Consider the following 17,059-nt stretch of genomic DNA (forward strand, 5'->3'; position numbering starts at 1 on the left):
CATGGCATATGTCTGCTGTCGGGATTCTGGCGTCTGCATTTTGACTGATGTCGACAGCCGCCATCCTGAACGCATCCCAATACTAATATGGGAATTATACAGGAATTTGGGATACAATCTCAGTAAAAGACGTCAATGCACCTAGAGCATATATTTGGTGTGTAAGATTATGTTATTTAATATATTGTTATAATATATAATTATGTTATTTAATATATATAATTTGAAAGTTTAAATATATTTTTTACAAATAAAAGAAAAATATCTTTGCGTGAAAAATGTGAAAAACTTGTATGTGATTAATAAACCTACTCAGGAGTAGTGGAAGTAGTGTATGGAGATCTTACAACAATGAAAGATCAATATAAAAACACTGCAATGTATTTAGGATCTAGTGCTTTTATTTTTTTATTTGATGTGAATGACAAATATGGAAACATGAGCAGCAAGTCTTCTAAAGAGAAGTGACTAAGAAAGCAATTGGTGTAACCACCTAGAACTACCATAAAATTCCATGGTACAAATTCCATAAGAAAATAAAAACAAATTGCACTATGGGCTGGGGTAAAAAAATATATTATACACTGAGCTTGATATACAGTAAATGAAAGAAAAAAGAAATTATTAAATCTTAACAATCTGAATATATACCACTTATCACCCTCGGTTGTTCTCAATACAACTGAAGACATCATGGATCTTTATTTTTTTTCTAATTTTATTTTCTGCTTTTTTTCTAATTTTATTTTCTGCTGGTATTCTACTCAATCATTTGTTTCTCCACCTTGTTGAAAGGATTGTGTGGTGAAACGGTGGTAACCATTTTTGAAAGAGGTCCTTGGTGTTGAAATGTAGTTCCAGTCCTACTTCCAAAAAGGGATCTGAAAATAAAATTGAATTATTATATACAAATTTCCCTTTTATATATAAATTACACTATATAGATAAAAGTGATTGGACCCTCCCTCTCCACGCAAGCCAAATGGTGTGCTCCTGTTACAGACATGTTTTCATGAAGGTATAAAATAGGTAGAGGGGCACTGATTAGATCATTTGCTAATGAAATGGCTTGCCAGAAGGAGCTAACAGAGTTTGAGAAGGGGGTTAATCATAGGCTGCACAATGTCATGTTTCCAGGGCGACTGGTATACAGTCCAGATCTCTGGTATACAGTCCAGATCTTAACTCCACTAAGAACTTCTGGGACGAATTGAAGCGACGAGCACATTCTAGATCGACTCGACCTTCTTCAGTATCACAGTTGGTCACTGTACTTAAGGCGAACTGGCAAAACATACCGCCTGCTGCTGTCCAGGAACTTGTGGACAGTTTGCAAAGAAGGGTGCCTGCAGTAGTTAAAGCACATGGTTGACATACAAAGGACTGATGTCAATAAAATCTTGTTGATCTATTTGCCGTCAGTATCCAATTACTTTTGTCTCAATAGTGTACTAAAAATACAATTAGAATAGTTTCAAATTTAAATACATTTTCATATTTTATTTACCTAAACCTATTTTTTCTTTGTTTCTACTATTTCTTCAATTATACCACATTTTGTAAATACAAAGGAAGCATAATTAATTTATAAGAATTGTGTGATCCAGTGATTTCTGTTTTGGATCATGCTGCTGACATCACAATATGTTACTGCACATGCACATTCAGCTTTATTCAATATGTGTGACATCGGTCTATCAAATTGGGGCTAACTTATGAGGCAGATGAGTTGTGTTAAAGACTGTTTCATCATATGGTTATGTATGTATTATAAAAATATACCTTCTTTTATCGTCATTATGGTTTACAATTTCTGTTTGCTACTATGACTACTCTTACATATGCATACTTGTACTCACTTATGCAAAGTGATATGAAATTAATATATTTACTTTAATACAAGGCTTGTTGTCATGTACACTGAGTGGCCAAATTATTATGACCACTATGCAATTTTATGCAAATTAGCTATTCCACAAATAACTCGGATGTAGAATGTCTAAATCTGTATGAGAACGAATGGTGAAGGTTTGGAGACTAATGGAGTGCATCACTCATGAAAGAATGGGTAAACATCATAATCTGATAGACTTTGACCATGGAATGATTGTTGGTGATCGCAGCGATAGTGCAAGTATTAGCAATATGGCTGCACTGGTGAATTGTTTGAAAATGGCAGTAATTAAAGTGTACACAGAGCGGACCAGCAGACAAAAAACTGAGTGTGAGTGCAAGTCCGTTTGTAAACAACTATTGGATGTTCAGTGAGAGGCCATCTGAATTGGTTTCTGACTCAGACCATCCATCATTTGATACACTGTTGCCATCTGTGTGACTGGACAAGTGTGCCCGCTCTCCATTCTGCCCCAGTATCCAGTAGCCATTTACGGCCACAGGCCTTGTACTCAGCCAGACCCAGTTTTTTGTCTGCTGGCCCACGCTGTGTACACTTTAATAACTGACACCATTGAACGATTCATCGTTTTGCTGCTCACACTGCTGAGTGATAGCCTTCATTGGTCTCTGCAACCTTTGCCTTTTCATTCTTTTACAGTTTCAGACATCCTACGCCGGCATTATCGGCGGATTAGCTGCTTTGCATAAAATCACCTCGTGGCCATAACAATTTGGCCACTCAAGCCTATATACTAATAAACGGGCCCAAGCGCTCAATGACATGCAGGGCGGACTAGCCCTATGCTGGGCGTACCCCCGCATGTCTGAGTTCATGATCGTAGCTGTGCTAAATTTAGCACAGCTACGATCAACTCGAAATGACCCCTTAATCACTGGACTTCAGAGTGTTGAGGGCTGGATGGGTCAGCGTCAGGAGATAAAATATCGAATGTTATTGAGTATAATGGATAATCTTTCTATTTTATGTGTTATTCTACTGGTGATTCTCCTGAGCCATTGCAAACATGACACTAATTTAATAGCAACTACTGTTTCTGACCCAGATGGCCCTTTCTCTATGTATATTTATTCACTGGCAAAACTGTGTAAATTGTAGGCTTTTATTGTTTCAAACTGGTTTTTAATCCAGATCATCAATTCTAATTATAATTAATTATGTGTAATTGTTACTACTGATTAAATTCATATACAATGTCAGCGTCCCGTGAGTGTTCTTTCTTACATAAAGAAATGGCCACCGTCAGTTCAGAGGCTCTTTGTAAAGTGCAGCAACTGCACATTTGAGCAGCACTTCATAGGGTTAACAATGAAGCATATGAAAACTCTTTCAGAAATGCAACTCACACGTACCCATTCATTTTTGTGTCTGCAGATAAAAAGGGAGATGGAAGATTAGAATTTGCTGGGTGGATAGCCATCCAATGAACCCTGCCAGTGTATCCAGGGATGTTTGGAGTGCTGAAAAAAAAAGAAAAGTAAATAACATTAGTAATGCCGAAGACAATGAGATACCATCATCTTCAAGGTTATACCACAGATAAGTCAACAAACATACACATTAATTTTGCTCATATTTTTCCCATAATTTTTCATTAAATAAAATGCACCAGTAGCAAAGTAAAACTACAATCTAGAATTACAGCAATCCTGCGACATTGCAAGGTTATCATTTAAAAATATGGTGTTTTTGTTTAAAAAGCAACTTCTCAATTTCATTTTAAGGATTTTATTATTTTTATCCTTAATTTATATGATGCCGCAAGGGTTCTGCAGCGCCTAACAAAGTGCATAAACAAATGCGCTGAACAAGAAAACAGTGACTTCCAGTACAAGGCAATGCCAGACATGTACATGGTTTATAAACTTTGCTGCATCAGCGGTTATAACACTGAAATAAGTAACAGGGTGACAGAAACCGAGGGTTACATGCCATTGTAAGGAGTATGGCGTAGATTATAGTCTCAGTAACGAAAGGAAAGTACATGAGGGAAGAAGGGCTTGCTCCTGAGAGCTTACATTCTAAAGGAGAGGCAAACAGACAGGGGTGACACAGATGGGGTAGACAGTGAGCATGGGATAGAGGGTTACGATGAGAGCTGGATGGCATTGATGATGAAGTGGGTTTGGAGAGCCCGTTTGAGTTTTGTAGAGAGGTGGAGAGTATGATAGGGAGAGGTAGAGAATTCCAGAGATAGGGAGCAACACATGCAAAATTTTGGAGACAGGAGTGGGAGGAAGCAATGAGCGGGGAAGAGAGGCTGCATTCATTTGTGGAGTGAATAGGATGGAAGGGAGTGTGAAGGGAGGTAAGGTCAGAGATGTAAATGGGAGAGGAATGGGTGAGGGCCTTGCAAGTGAATGTGAGAAGCTTGACTTGGGATCTGAAGGGGAGCCAATGTAGAGACTGTAGAAGAGCAGGGTCAGGCAGTCCAATATGGAAATGACCAGTGAGTGGATGAGGATCTATGAGCATCCAGAGTGAGAAAGGGTCTGATCCTGGAAAAAAATTTGAGATGGAGATAGCAAAACTGTTAAAACTACTGGAAGTGTGGTTTGAAGGAGAGGGAGGAGTTAAGAGTAACTCCAACACAGTGCACTTGGGGGCTAGAGTAGATAGTTCCCATCAATAGATAATTAAATTGTGGGAAGTGAAGTTATGCAGGAGGGTGGGAAGACGATCGGTTCAAACTCAGACATGTTAAGTTTAAGAAAGAGCTGGTACATCCAGGAAGAAATAGCAGAATGACAGTTGGAGATACGAGTGAAGAGAGAAGGGAGAGGTCAGGATAGTAAAGGCAGAACTGGTTATCATCAGCACAGACATGACATTGGAGGTCAAAAGAGTTGATGAGCACACCTAAAGAGGACATATAGAGGAAGAATATGAGTTGTCTTACAATAGAACCTCGAGGGACACATACTATTTTGCAAAGGAGCCGGGGGGGGGGGGAGTGGTTTCATGAGTAGAGACAGAGATGGAATGGTCAGAGAGGCAAGTGGAAAGCCAGGAGAGGTTAGTATCACTTAGACAAAGAGAGTAAAGGATTTGCAGGAGGAGAGGGTGGACCACAGTGTTAAACGTAGCGGAGAGGTCAAGGAGATTGAGCAAAGCGTAGCGGGCCTTGAATTTTCAGCAAGAAGGTCATTGCTGACTTTAGTGAGTGCAGTTTCAATGGAGTGGAGAGGACGGAAGCCAGACTTAAATGGGACAAGCAGGGAGTAGGAGGAAAGAAAGGCGGTAAGATGGTTGTAAACACTGGGCCTGACTGAGATGTAGTTGGAGTTGCTATTGCTGCTTATGTGGAAGCAGCAGCGATAGCACCGTATGGTCATTCAACAGGAGGCTCCTCCATGCACATCTCCTCCATGCATTACAGATCTGAGTACGCCACATATCCTCCATGCATTAAAGATCTGAGTACGCAGACCATCGGTACTTTGCGGTGTGCACTGCTACTACAACCGGACCTGAATCTAGCACAATACGTTTAAGGAGTTTGGAGGCAAAAGAGAGGAGAGAGATGGGTCAGAAGTTGGAGAGAGTACTAGGATCAAGGGTAGTTTTTTTAAGAATGGAGAGCCAAGGGAATGCTTGAATGCAAAGAGTACAGTGGCTGATGAGAGGGAACAGATTGAGAAGTTGGGCAAGATGGGAGCAGGCAGAAGGAGGGGTAGGCTAAGAAAAAAGGGGACGAGATGCTGATGGTCTGGTCGGATGTGATATCCTGACATATGGAATCAATTTTAGATGTGATATAGGAGGCAAAGTCAAGGGCAGGAGGCAAGAAGAGAGTAGGCATAGATGGTAGTTGAAAGTAGCAGAGATGCCGGGGGTATAAGGACTGGGAGAAGATGATGTTGAAATGTGACTGCGGGATAAGAGCATAAATTTGCCCACAATCTTCAATCTGCTTCAGGATCCAGCAGCCATTTACAGCCACAGGCCTTGTGCTCAGACCTAGTTTTTTTGTCTGCTGGTCCACTTTGTGTACACTTTACCAACAGCAACCCTCAAACAATTGTCCAACAAGCACCACTGCTGCAAGGTCCATCAGATCACATAATTTAGTCATTATTTTATGAGTGATACTCTTCATTAGTTTCTGCATACAGTACCTTCTCTTGCTACAGGCATTAACAGTATACAAAGGATTATTAGTGTGTATGAACAAGGGTATCACAAAAATATTGACTTAACCAGATATACACTTAAACCAGTGGGTTTTCTGCAAAAAAAAAAAAAAAAAAAAGTAACATATATATTAATGTATATTAATTCCTCTATATGTCCTCTTTATAGCTACCATACTATAATACCAGGTTTGGATTGGGTTGCCGATACAATGAGGGACTACTGCCCTTGCAAAAAAGTACCATTGTAAGATCTGTGAAAGAGGGCACAGGAAAATGATTGTTATTTAATGAAATGTCATTGTAATTTGGTAGTTTATTATGGTACTTTCCAAGTGTGTTCCATATTCATTTATTAGTAAATGGTGTAATAATGATCATACATATTTGTGATTGTCATAAAAAGGCTTTTATTTAGATTCGGTATGGGTTTGTTTTCCTACTAGGATGTCTCTTTAACTTTCAATCTGTTCAGATATGGGCAGACCTCCAATTTTTCCTGCTCAAGTGCTGTAATTGGATAAAATGAATTCCAATTTGAACAAATTAATTTGTTTATATACAAACACACTGAATGTGTTTCTGGATAGCTGCTGTCATCAGGGAAAACTATGTATCTTCTACAACACAGCTTACAATAGTGTCATAGTGCTTCTTGGAGCTTAGTGCTGAAGTACAAAATTTACACGCATTCACGACATATGTTGCACAGCCTCAGTAACTGAAATCATCTAACAATACTCATGGGATAACTGTAATATGTGGGGTTGCATTACAAATTTAAAAAATTGTCGTTTGTAAGCTTTTGCTGGCTAATGCTGGAGCTGTGGTTAGGCATCATTTGATACACTACAAGTATGATCATTTGTACCAACCTGATGGAGTTTATTTATTTGGAGGATGACCTTTGTTTATTCACTGAGAATATTTTTAGGGGGTTTGTTTCAGATAGTTTAGGTTGTTGTATAGTGGTTGCAATGTCGTAACTAGACTTTTCGGTGCCCTGTGCAGGAAAGAGAATTGGCGCCCCCCTCCCCTCAAACTAACTGTATGTTTTCTGCTCAAGCATGTCTGCAAATAAGTCTGTGTGTACTTTATGCAAGGCTAGGTTTACACCTTCCTCACAGGGGTCCCTTATGTGTGCCCAATGCTCAATTCATTCACAGGGTAGTAATGGCAGGAACCTGAATGAATGGAATAATTTAAAACTACAATTTCCAGTATTAATTCAAAGTTATCTACGGCTAAACAAGAAAGACAGACCCTGAAACAAACTATGGACACGTTTATGGTAGCTGCTGCAGACCACAGACAGGCTCTTCAGTCCTCCCTGTTGGTCTCTCATAAACGTACTCTCCCTCAATTATGACAATCTGACTCTGATTCTGAATTACCAGAGTTAGGTAGAGGAAGGAGAGGCTGAGGTGGACGAGGATGATTCCCTGTCCCCAGGTGTTGAGGCCCTCATTTATGCCATTAGAGGGGTGCTCAATATCCCTGATAAGGAGGAAGAATAGACAGAGGAATTGTTTTTAATGTGAAACCAAAGTCCTCTACAACCTTCCCGGTTTCTAAGGAATTAGATTCCCTGGCTAAGGCAGCACGGATAAATCCTGACAAAAAATTTATTACCCCTAAACGGGTGTTAAATTAGTTTCCTTTCCCTGCAGAGGATAGGAAAGTCTGAGAAACTCCGCCGACAGCGGATACTTCTGTGTCCAGGCTGTCACGTAAGATTGTTTTACCTGTACCTGGGCCTGTTTCCCTTAAAGACCCAGATGATCGCAAGATTGAAACCACTCTTAAATCAATTTACTCTGCAGCAGGTGTAGCCCAATGCCCTACAATAGTATGCGGCTGGATTTCTAGAGCCATGGTAAAATGGTCTGATGAGATTCTGAAGAGGCTTCTTACATTACCACAACACATCCAAGATGCTGCAAACTTTATGAGTGAGGCTGTTAAGGAACTTAGTATCATTAACGTCCATACCACTGCTATGGCAGTATCGGCTCGTAGAGCCCTGTGGCTGCGACACTGATCGGCAGATGCTGATTCTAAAAAAAGGGTTAAGAACATTCCTTTTACTGGTGATGATTTGTTTGGGGAAGAGCTGAACAAGTGGATATCTGAGGCAACTGCAGGTAAATCTACATATCTGCCATCTGCCCCACCACCTGCTAGGCATCCCTATCCTGGACCCTCTATGCAGTCCTTTCGGATGGCCAGATTAAGAGGCAAAGCCAGAGGTGCCTCCAATGCTGCTAGAGGATCTCGCGGTAAGTCCCGTAAACCAGCAGCTGCTGGACCTGCAGACTAGGCTTCAGGATCCTCTTCCACGAAGCCCTCCGCGTGATGGTTGGGCAGAGTTCTGCCGGAATCCTTGGGTGAGGAACCTCATATCCCAAGGATACCGGCTGGAATTCCAGGAACTCTCTCCTCTCAGATTCTTCAGGTCAGGCTTACCAGCTTCACAGGAAGCAAGGGTTTCCTTACAGCAGGCAGTGCAAAAGCTGCTTTCTACAGTAGTTACTGTTCCAGTGCCTCCTCAGCTGCACACAAAGGGGTTTTACTCAAGTCTCTTTGTGGTTCCGAAGCCGGACGGCTATGTACGACTGATCTTGAACCTCAAATCCCTGAACCCATATCTTCGGATGTTCAAATTCAAGATGGAATCTCTAAGAGCAGTGATAGCGAATCTGGACGAGGGGAAGTTTCTGGTGTCCCTGGATATAAAGGACGCATCCCTACATATCCCAATTTGGCCCCCTCACCAAGTGTTCCTCAGGTTCGCGTTTCTGGACCAGCAGTTCCAGTTTCAGGCCTTACCCTTCGGACTCTCCACAGCCCCAAGGGTATTCACAAAGGTCATGGCGGAAATGATGCTACAACTGCGCATGAGGGGTGTCCAAATAATTCCCTACCTGGACGATCTCCTGATAAATGCGGAGTCCAGGGAACAACTACTACACAGTATCGACTTGACTACTCGCTTCCTTACGGATCACGGATGGATACTCAATTTCTAGAAATCTCGCTTGGAACCGTCTCAGGGAATTCAGTTCCTGGGGATGATCCTGGATATGGTGTCTTAGAAGGTTTACCTCCCCATAGACAAGGCCTTGATTATTCAGTCTATGGTCTGGTCGGAGCTGAAACCTCGCGTGGTCTCAATTCATCTTTGCATATACGCTTGCTGGGCAAGATGGTGGCCTCCTACGAGGCGATACAGTACGGCAGATTCCACGCACGACCGTTTCTACTGGTTTTATTGGACAAATGGTCGGGATCTCACCTGCACATGCATCAGCATATAACCCTGTTACTGAAAGCACGGGTATCCCTGCTATGGTGGCTACAAGTCCCCCATCTGATGGAGGGTTGGAATTTTAACACCCAGTCATGGACGCTGTTGACAACAGATGCCAGCCTACGGGGTTGGGGGGCTGTGAATCAAGGAGCGCAGTTCCAGGGGACATGGTCGTTTCCAGAATCTGCTCTTCCAATCAACATCCTGGAACTCAGGGCAATTTACAATGCTCTAATACAGGCCTCATCCCTCCTTCAGAATCAGGCTATCCAGGTGCAGTCAGACAACGCCACGGCAGTAGCGTACATCAACCGACAGGGAAGAACAAGAAGCAGGGCCGCAATGCGAGAGGTGTCAAGAATACTCCTCTGAGCGGAAGCCAATGCAAGGGCCATCTCAGCCGCTTACATTCCAGGAGTGGACAACTGGGAAGTGGACTTCCTAAGCAGGCAAGACCTCCATCCGGGAGAACGGGGCCTCCACCCTCAGATGTTTCAACAACTTGTTTACCGGTGGGTTTGTCCACAGATAGACCTGATGGCTTCTCGTCTCAACAAGAAGCTCTGTTGTTACTGCTCCAGAATGAGGGACCCACAGGCGGTTGCGGTAGACGCTCTGACGACACCATGGACTTACCAGTTCGTTTACGTGTTTCCTCCAATTCCTCAAATCCCAAGAGTTCCCTAAAGACTCAAAAAAGAAAAGGTTCAGGCAGTTCTCATTGCTCCGGATTGGCCTTGACGGGCCTGGTATGCGGACCTCCTGACCCTGACATTGGAGGAACCCTGGCCTCTGCCGCTTCTCAAGGACCTTCTTCAACAAGGACCGTTCATCTATCCAGACTTACAGCGGCTACGTTTGATGGCCTGGAAGTTGAGAGGGAGATTTTAACCAGGAAGGGTCTTCCATCCAAGGTGGTTTCCACTATGGTTCAGGCCCATAAGGTGGTTACTGCCAACCATTACCACCGTATTTGGAAGAAATAAGTTTCTTGGTGTGAGGGTAGAAAATGTTCTCCTGTGGAACTTCGTCTGGGCCAGTTTCTCCTGTTCCTGCAAGCAGGAGTGGATAAGGGCCTATGTTTAGGCTCCATCAAGGTTCAGATTTTGGCTCTCTATCTTCTTTCAGAAACAACAGACCTTTCTTAAGGGGGTGTTGCACATCCAACCAGCCTTTGTTCCTCCCACCGCTCTGTGGGACCTCAATGTGGTGTTGACCTTTCTCCAGATGGATTGGTTTGAACCCTTGCATAGGGTTGACTTAAAATACCTAACGTTGAAAACTGTTACGTTACTGGCCTTGGCTTTGGCTCGGCGAGTGTCCGAATTGGGGGCCTTGTCCTGTAAGAGCCCATACTTGGTGTTTCATGAGGATAGGGCGGAGCTCAGAACTCACCCACAGTTTTTGCCGAAAATGGTGTCGGCCTTTCATGTAAATCAACCAATTGTGGTTCCAGTCTTATCCGACACTTCGGTTGCTCCAAAGTCCCTTGATGTTGTGAGGGCTTTGAGGATTTACATCAAAAGGACTGCTCGACACAGGAAGTCTGACTTACTTTTCGTCCTTTATGATGCTACAAAAACTGGTCGTCCTGCCTCCAAGCAGTCCATTGTTCGTTGGCTCAAATTGACTATCCAACATGCTTATACTTCAGCTGCTCTGCTGCTGCCGAGTTCTGTTCAGGCCTACTCCAAAGGTCGGTGGGTTCTTCCTGGGCTGATGCCCGTGGCGTCTCGGCCTTACAGTTGTGCCGTGGAGCTACTTGGTTTAGTGTGAACACGTTTGTTAAGTTCTACAGGTTCAACACCTTGACAAAGGATGATCTTCAGTTTGGTCAGGTGATTTTGCAGGGGTCTCACCACTGTCCCACCCGTTCTGGGAGCTTTGGGACGTCCCCATGGTAATATACTATTTCCTAGTATCCACTAGGACATTAGAGAAAATAGGAATTTAATACCTACTGGTAATAACTTTTCTCATAGTCTGTAGTGGATACTGGGCGCCCGCCTCAGTGCTTTGTTTCCTGCTTACCTAGTTGTAAGAATTCTTAGTTGGGTTTGCTGTTGCTTTCCCTGTTCCATTTTTGGTTAGCGTTGATATCCTTCTATAGTTGGCGTTACTTTCCTCTGTTATGGTTAGCTCTGCTATCCTTATTGTTCTTGTGTGTTGGTTTGTTACCTCACCGCTTTATGGGGGTGATTCCGAGTTGTTCGCTCGCTAGCTGCTTTTAGCAGCATTGCACACGCTAAGCCGCCGCCTACTGGGAGTGTATCTTAGCATAGCAGAATTGCGAACGAAAGCTTAGCTAATTTTCTCGTAATGATTACCCCGCAGTTTCTGAGTAGCTCCAGACTTACTCAGCCATTGCGACCAGCTCAGTCCTTTTCGTTCCTGGTTTGACGTCACAAACACACCCAGCGTTTGCCCAGCCACTCCCCCGTTTCTCCAGCCACTCCTGCGTTTTGCAACTCGAACGCCTGCGTTTTTCCACACACTCCCATAAAACGGCCAGTTTCCGCCCAGAAACACCCACTTCCTGTCAATCACACTACGATCAGCACAGCGATGAAAAAGCTTTGTTATGCCGTGAGTAAAATACCTAACTTTTGTGTAAAATAACTAAGTGCATGCACTCTGCGAACCTAATCGCAGTATTGCGAAAATCGGCAACGAGCTAACAACTCGGAATGACCCCCTATGTGTTATATCATTCTCTCAAAGTAAGTTTGTATCCTCAGGCACAGTTTCCTAGAGTGAGGGGTATATGCAATTAGCGGCGAATCGCGGCAATTTTTCGCCCGTTTTTTAATTCGACACAATTCGACCGTCTAATTTCGGCAAGTGGGTGTCGAAATTGACCATATTCAATAAAAAACGGATTCGACAGTCCCGCTGACGAAAAACGGCCGATTTGACGGATTTTGTTCCAATTTTTAAAAAACGGGAAAAATCGGGGGAAAAATCAGGAAAAAAATTGTGTGGGGTCCCCCCTCCAAAGCATAACCAGCCTCGGGCTCTTCGAGCTGGTCCTGGTTCTAAAAATCCGGAGGAAAAATGGACAGGGGATCCCCCGTATTTTTAAAACCAGCACCGGGCTCTGCGCCTGGTGCAAAAAATACGGGGGACAAAAAGAGTAGGGGTCCCCCGTATTTTTTACACCAGCATCGGGCTCCACTAGCTGGACAGATAATGCTACAGCCGGGGGTCACTTTTATACAGCGCCCTGCGGCCGTGGCATTAAATATCCAACTAGTCACCCCTGGCCGGGGTACCCTGGGGGAGTGGGGACCCCTTCAATCAAAGGGTCCCCCCCAGCCACCCAAGGGCCAGGGGTGAAGCCCGAGGCTGTCCCCCCCATCCAAGGGCTGCGGATGGGGGGCTGATAGCCTTGAGAAAAGGACAAGAATATTGTTTTTTCCTGTAGTACTACAAGTCCCAGCAAGCCTCCCCCGCAAGCTGGTACTTGGAGAACCACAAGTACCAGCATGCGGGAGAAAAACGGGCCTGCTGGTACCTGTAGTACTACTGGAAAAAAAATACCCAAATAAAAACAGGAGACACACACCTTGAGAGTAAAACTTTATATTACACCTGCCGACACACACATACTTACCTATGTTGACCCGCCGACTGCCACGTCTCCTGATCCGACGATACGGGGTACCTGTGAATGAAATTATACTCAACTCAATCCAGTGTCCAGATATAAATCCTCGTACTTGGCAAAAAAAATAAACGTACACCCGACCAAGACGGACTGAAAGGGGTCCCATGTTTACACATGGGACCCCTTTCCCCGAATGCCGGGACCCCACGTGACTCCTGTCACAGAGGTCCCTTCAGCCAATCAGGAAGCGCTACTTCGTTGCACTCACCTGATTGGCTGTATGCGCGTCTGAGCTCAGACAGCGCATCGCACAGCTCCCTCCATTACTTTCAATGGTGGGATCTTTGCCGTCAGCAGTGGGGTTACCCACGGTCAGCCGCTGACGGCGGGTGACCTCACCGCTAACCGCAAAGTTCCCACCATTGAGTATAATGGAGAGGCTTTGCGATGCGCTGTCTGACAGCTCAGACGTGCAGCCAATCAGCAGAGTGCCAGGACGTTGCGCTCGCTGATTGGCTTAAGAGACCTTTCTGTGACAGCAGTCACGGGGGGGTCTCTGCATTCGGGGAAAGGGGTCCCATGTGTAAACATGGGACCCCTTTCAGTCCGGCTTGGTCGGGTGTTCGTTTATTTTTTTTGCCAAGTACGAGGATTTATATCTGGACACTGGATTGAGGTGAGTAGAATTTTATTCACAGGTACCCCGGATCGTCGGATCAGGAGACGTGGCAGTCGGCGGGTCAACATAGGTAAGTATGTGTGTGTCGGCAGGTGTGAAATAAAGTTTTACTCTCAAGGTGTGTGTCTCCTGTTTTTATTTGGGTATTTTTTTTCCAGTAGTACTACAGGTACCAGCGGGCCCGTTTTTCTCCCGCATGCTGGTACTTGTGGTTCTCCAAGTACCAGCTTGCGTGGGAGGCTTGCTGGGACTTGTAGTACTACAGGAAAAAACAATATTCTTGTCATTTTCTCAAGGCTATGAGCCCCCCATCCGCAGCCCTTGGATGGGGGGACAGCCTCGGGCTTCACCCCTGGCCCTTGGGTGGCTGGGGGGGGACCCCTTGATTGAAGGGGTCCCCACTCCCCCAGGGTACCCCAGCCAGGGGTGACTAGTTGGATATTTAATCCCACGGCCGCAGGGCGCTGTATAAAAGTGACCCCCGGCTGTGGCATTATCTGTCCAGCTAGTGGAGCCCGATGCTGGTGTAAAAAATACGGGGGACCCCTACTCTTTTTGTCCCCCGTATTTTTTGCACCAGCACCAGGCGCAGAGCCCGGTGCTGGTTTTAAAAATACGGGGGATCCCCTGTCATTTTTCCTCCCGGATATTTAAAACCAGGACCGGCTCTAAGAGCCCAAGGATGGTTATGCTTTGGAGGGGGGACCCCACGCCATTTATTTCCGGGATTTTACCATTCCATCTAAAAAAAAATATATATATATTTTTAAAAATATATAAATAATACTTGTGCCTCCCAAAAAGACAAACCAAGTACCTAATCCCTTCTAATATAAATAGATATGCTATTACCAATAAAAAAAACACCAAAAAAACATGTTTTAATTTTTTTTTATTAGATTCACCCACCAAAGTGTGGCGGATTGAAAATGACGAATTTACTGTCTAAAAGCACTGTTGTCGAATTTCCAAACTTCAATTGAATATACTTTTGTCGAATTGCCGCATTTGTACCATTGCAGAAATGTCGAATTTGACAAATGTCGAATTTCAAAAAGTCGAATTTTGAAAGTCCGTTTTTTTGACGGAAAGTACTGAATTGCATTGTCGAATTTTTTTTATTTTATGCGAAAAAGTCCAGTTTTTCGACAATTTCGGGAATTCGACCGCAATTGCATATACCCCATAGTCTGCTAGGAGGGGAGGAGCCAGCACACACTATTGATTTGTTAAAGTGCCAGGCTCCAGTGGACCTGATCTATACCCCATGGTAATAAACTATTCCCCAGTTTCCACTACGGACTAAGAGAAAAGGAATTACCGGTAGGTATTAAATTCCTATTTTTCCCCTCTACCTGATGTATATTTAAATAACTGACTTATTATGCCAAGTTATGTCTCTATGTCTTTATATTAGTTATCATGTGACTTGCACATAAGAAACACTTCAGCTATTAGAAGATTTATAATACATAGCAGTGAATTTTGAACTTGCATTTTTATTTAAGTAACTCCACTTTACAACAAGCACATTAATTATTTCAAAGTAGTGCATACTCATTAATACACAAAACAGAAAGAAGAGATTAAATTGCCACTATGCTGCTAACTCACTTTACACTTACTTTATGGGCAGACATACTGTAATGAAAGCAGCGTCGGACTGGGGCATGAAGGGCCCACCGGGAGAATGCAGGGGTAGGGGCCCATGCTTAGAGCTTGGCTAACCATTAGTGAGTGCATGGTCTGGGCCTCTTGATAAATATATACAGTAAATACTGCTAGCACATGCATTAGAATGTACCAGAGTAATAACAGCGCTACACTGTAGAAAAATATAGTCACGTGCAGTGTAATGTAATATATATATAATGCATAATTCAAGTGCAGGTAGTGGGGTCCACCGGGCTTTTGCCTGTACCCCTGTGGGCCAGTCAACCCTGCTTGAAAGACACATTGAATTATGTGTACTTTTCTTACAGAGCTAAACGCTTATACATGGAGAGGGAAAATGACTAAAGATAACATAGTAATGTCTGGCTGTAGCAAAATACAAGCTATTTCTATTCACTGAAATGAAAATCTTGAATATATCAGACAGTCAAATTATGGAAAGCTATATAGAGATACACTTAATACACCAGTATGTGACACATAAGATTAATGTTGCAAATAACACACTTATAGGAAATCATCAATGCTGTATGTCAAAATAAATATTATGTACTAGGTGCCATATCCTTTCCCCTGTAAGGAATTTGTAAAAGTTAAGCTTTGTAAAAATAAGTCAGTTATTATACTTGGGCAATGGATTTGTTTTTACTGCATGTCAACATAGAGCCATCTTGTGGCAAAACAGCAAAAACGCGCTTTTTTCTGATTCCTACTTTCTTTTCCTATTTACAGAAAAGGATGTTGGTGTGTCCTATGGATGGGATCAGTATGATTTACCTACAATGAAAATCCAGACGGTCAAAATACCGACAACAATTGACCGATGGTCAACATACCGACATGGTCAAAATACTGACATTTAAAATGTCGACAGATCAAAAAGTCGACACGGGAGTCGCAAAAAAAATTGGTGTGTATGTCGACATGGACCCTCGCATGGCTCACCCACGGTGCCTCGTCGCTCGGCACACTATTATATTCCCCCTCCACGTCCACTGGGATGATAAAGTATGAACAAGTTGGTCTCAATGAAAAAATCATGAAAAAATTATGTCGATATTTTTTGACCTGACGACATTTTAAAGGTCTGTATTTTGACCATCAGTCAATGGTGGTAGGTATTTTGACCATCGGGATTTCTCTAACGTCCTAGTGGGTACTGAGGTTCTGTACTTTAGTACCATGGGGTATAGATCGGGTCCACTGGAGCCTGGCAATATAAAACCTTTAGTGTGTGTATGTGTGTGCTGGCTCCTCCCCTCTATGCCCCTCCTACCAGACTCAGTTTAGAAAAATGTGCCCAAGGAGCGGATGCATTTCTCTGGAGCTCCAGAAAGTTTCCTTTATTTTTTTATTTATTTTCAGGTAGTCCTGGTTGGCAACCAGGCTACCTGCTTTGTGGGACTTAGAGGGGGTATCGAACCAACCTCCTGAGGGTTAATGGTTCATAATCCCAGCTGACAGGACACTAAGCTCCTGAGGCGCTGATCACACATCGTTAGTATGTGTGCCCACGCTGGCAGCTAGCCGCCACCCTCTAACAGATGCCGAAGCTCAAGGTGAGGTGAGTGTTACACCGGGGTTCTGGTTAGCGGGTACCCAGTGCAGTATGGCATGTCGCGTGGCGGGAACGGGCAACGAGCTGTGGTGCCTGCCGCAGACAGAACTGGCTCTCCTCCGCAGTGCTCACTGTCAGACAAGGCTTTACGTGTTCTGTCAAGTTTTTACTTTGTATGACAGA

General features: G+C 43.7%; 1 protein-coding gene across 2 annotated transcripts in view; it reads right to left on the bottom strand.

Annotated features, from left to right (window-relative positions):
- Positions 1 to 415: 415 nt before the first annotated feature.
- Positions 416 to 17,059, bottom strand: part of SPMIP7 (sperm microtubule inner protein 7) — a 154,927-nt gene continuing 138,283 nt past the window's right edge. The window contains exons 8-9 of one of the 2 annotated variants that reach the window (XM_063922636.1): positions 3,268 to 3,375; positions 416 to 881 (exon numbers count right to left, since the gene is read on the bottom strand). In XM_063922636.1, the coding sequence (XP_063778706.1) occupies positions 761 to 881; positions 3,268 to 3,375 (229 nt within the window). In that variant the 3' untranslated portion in view covers positions 416 to 760. The remainder of the gene's footprint in view (positions 882 to 3,267; positions 3,376 to 17,059) is intronic. The other variant, XM_063922635.1, reaches the window with a different exon arrangement.

Source organism: Pseudophryne corroboree, chromosome 5 (genome assembly GCF_028390025.1).
Source record: "Pseudophryne corroboree isolate aPseCor3 chromosome 5, aPseCor3.hap2, whole genome shotgun sequence".
NCBI lineage: Eukaryota > Metazoa > Chordata > Amphibia > Anura > Myobatrachidae > Pseudophryne > Pseudophryne corroboree.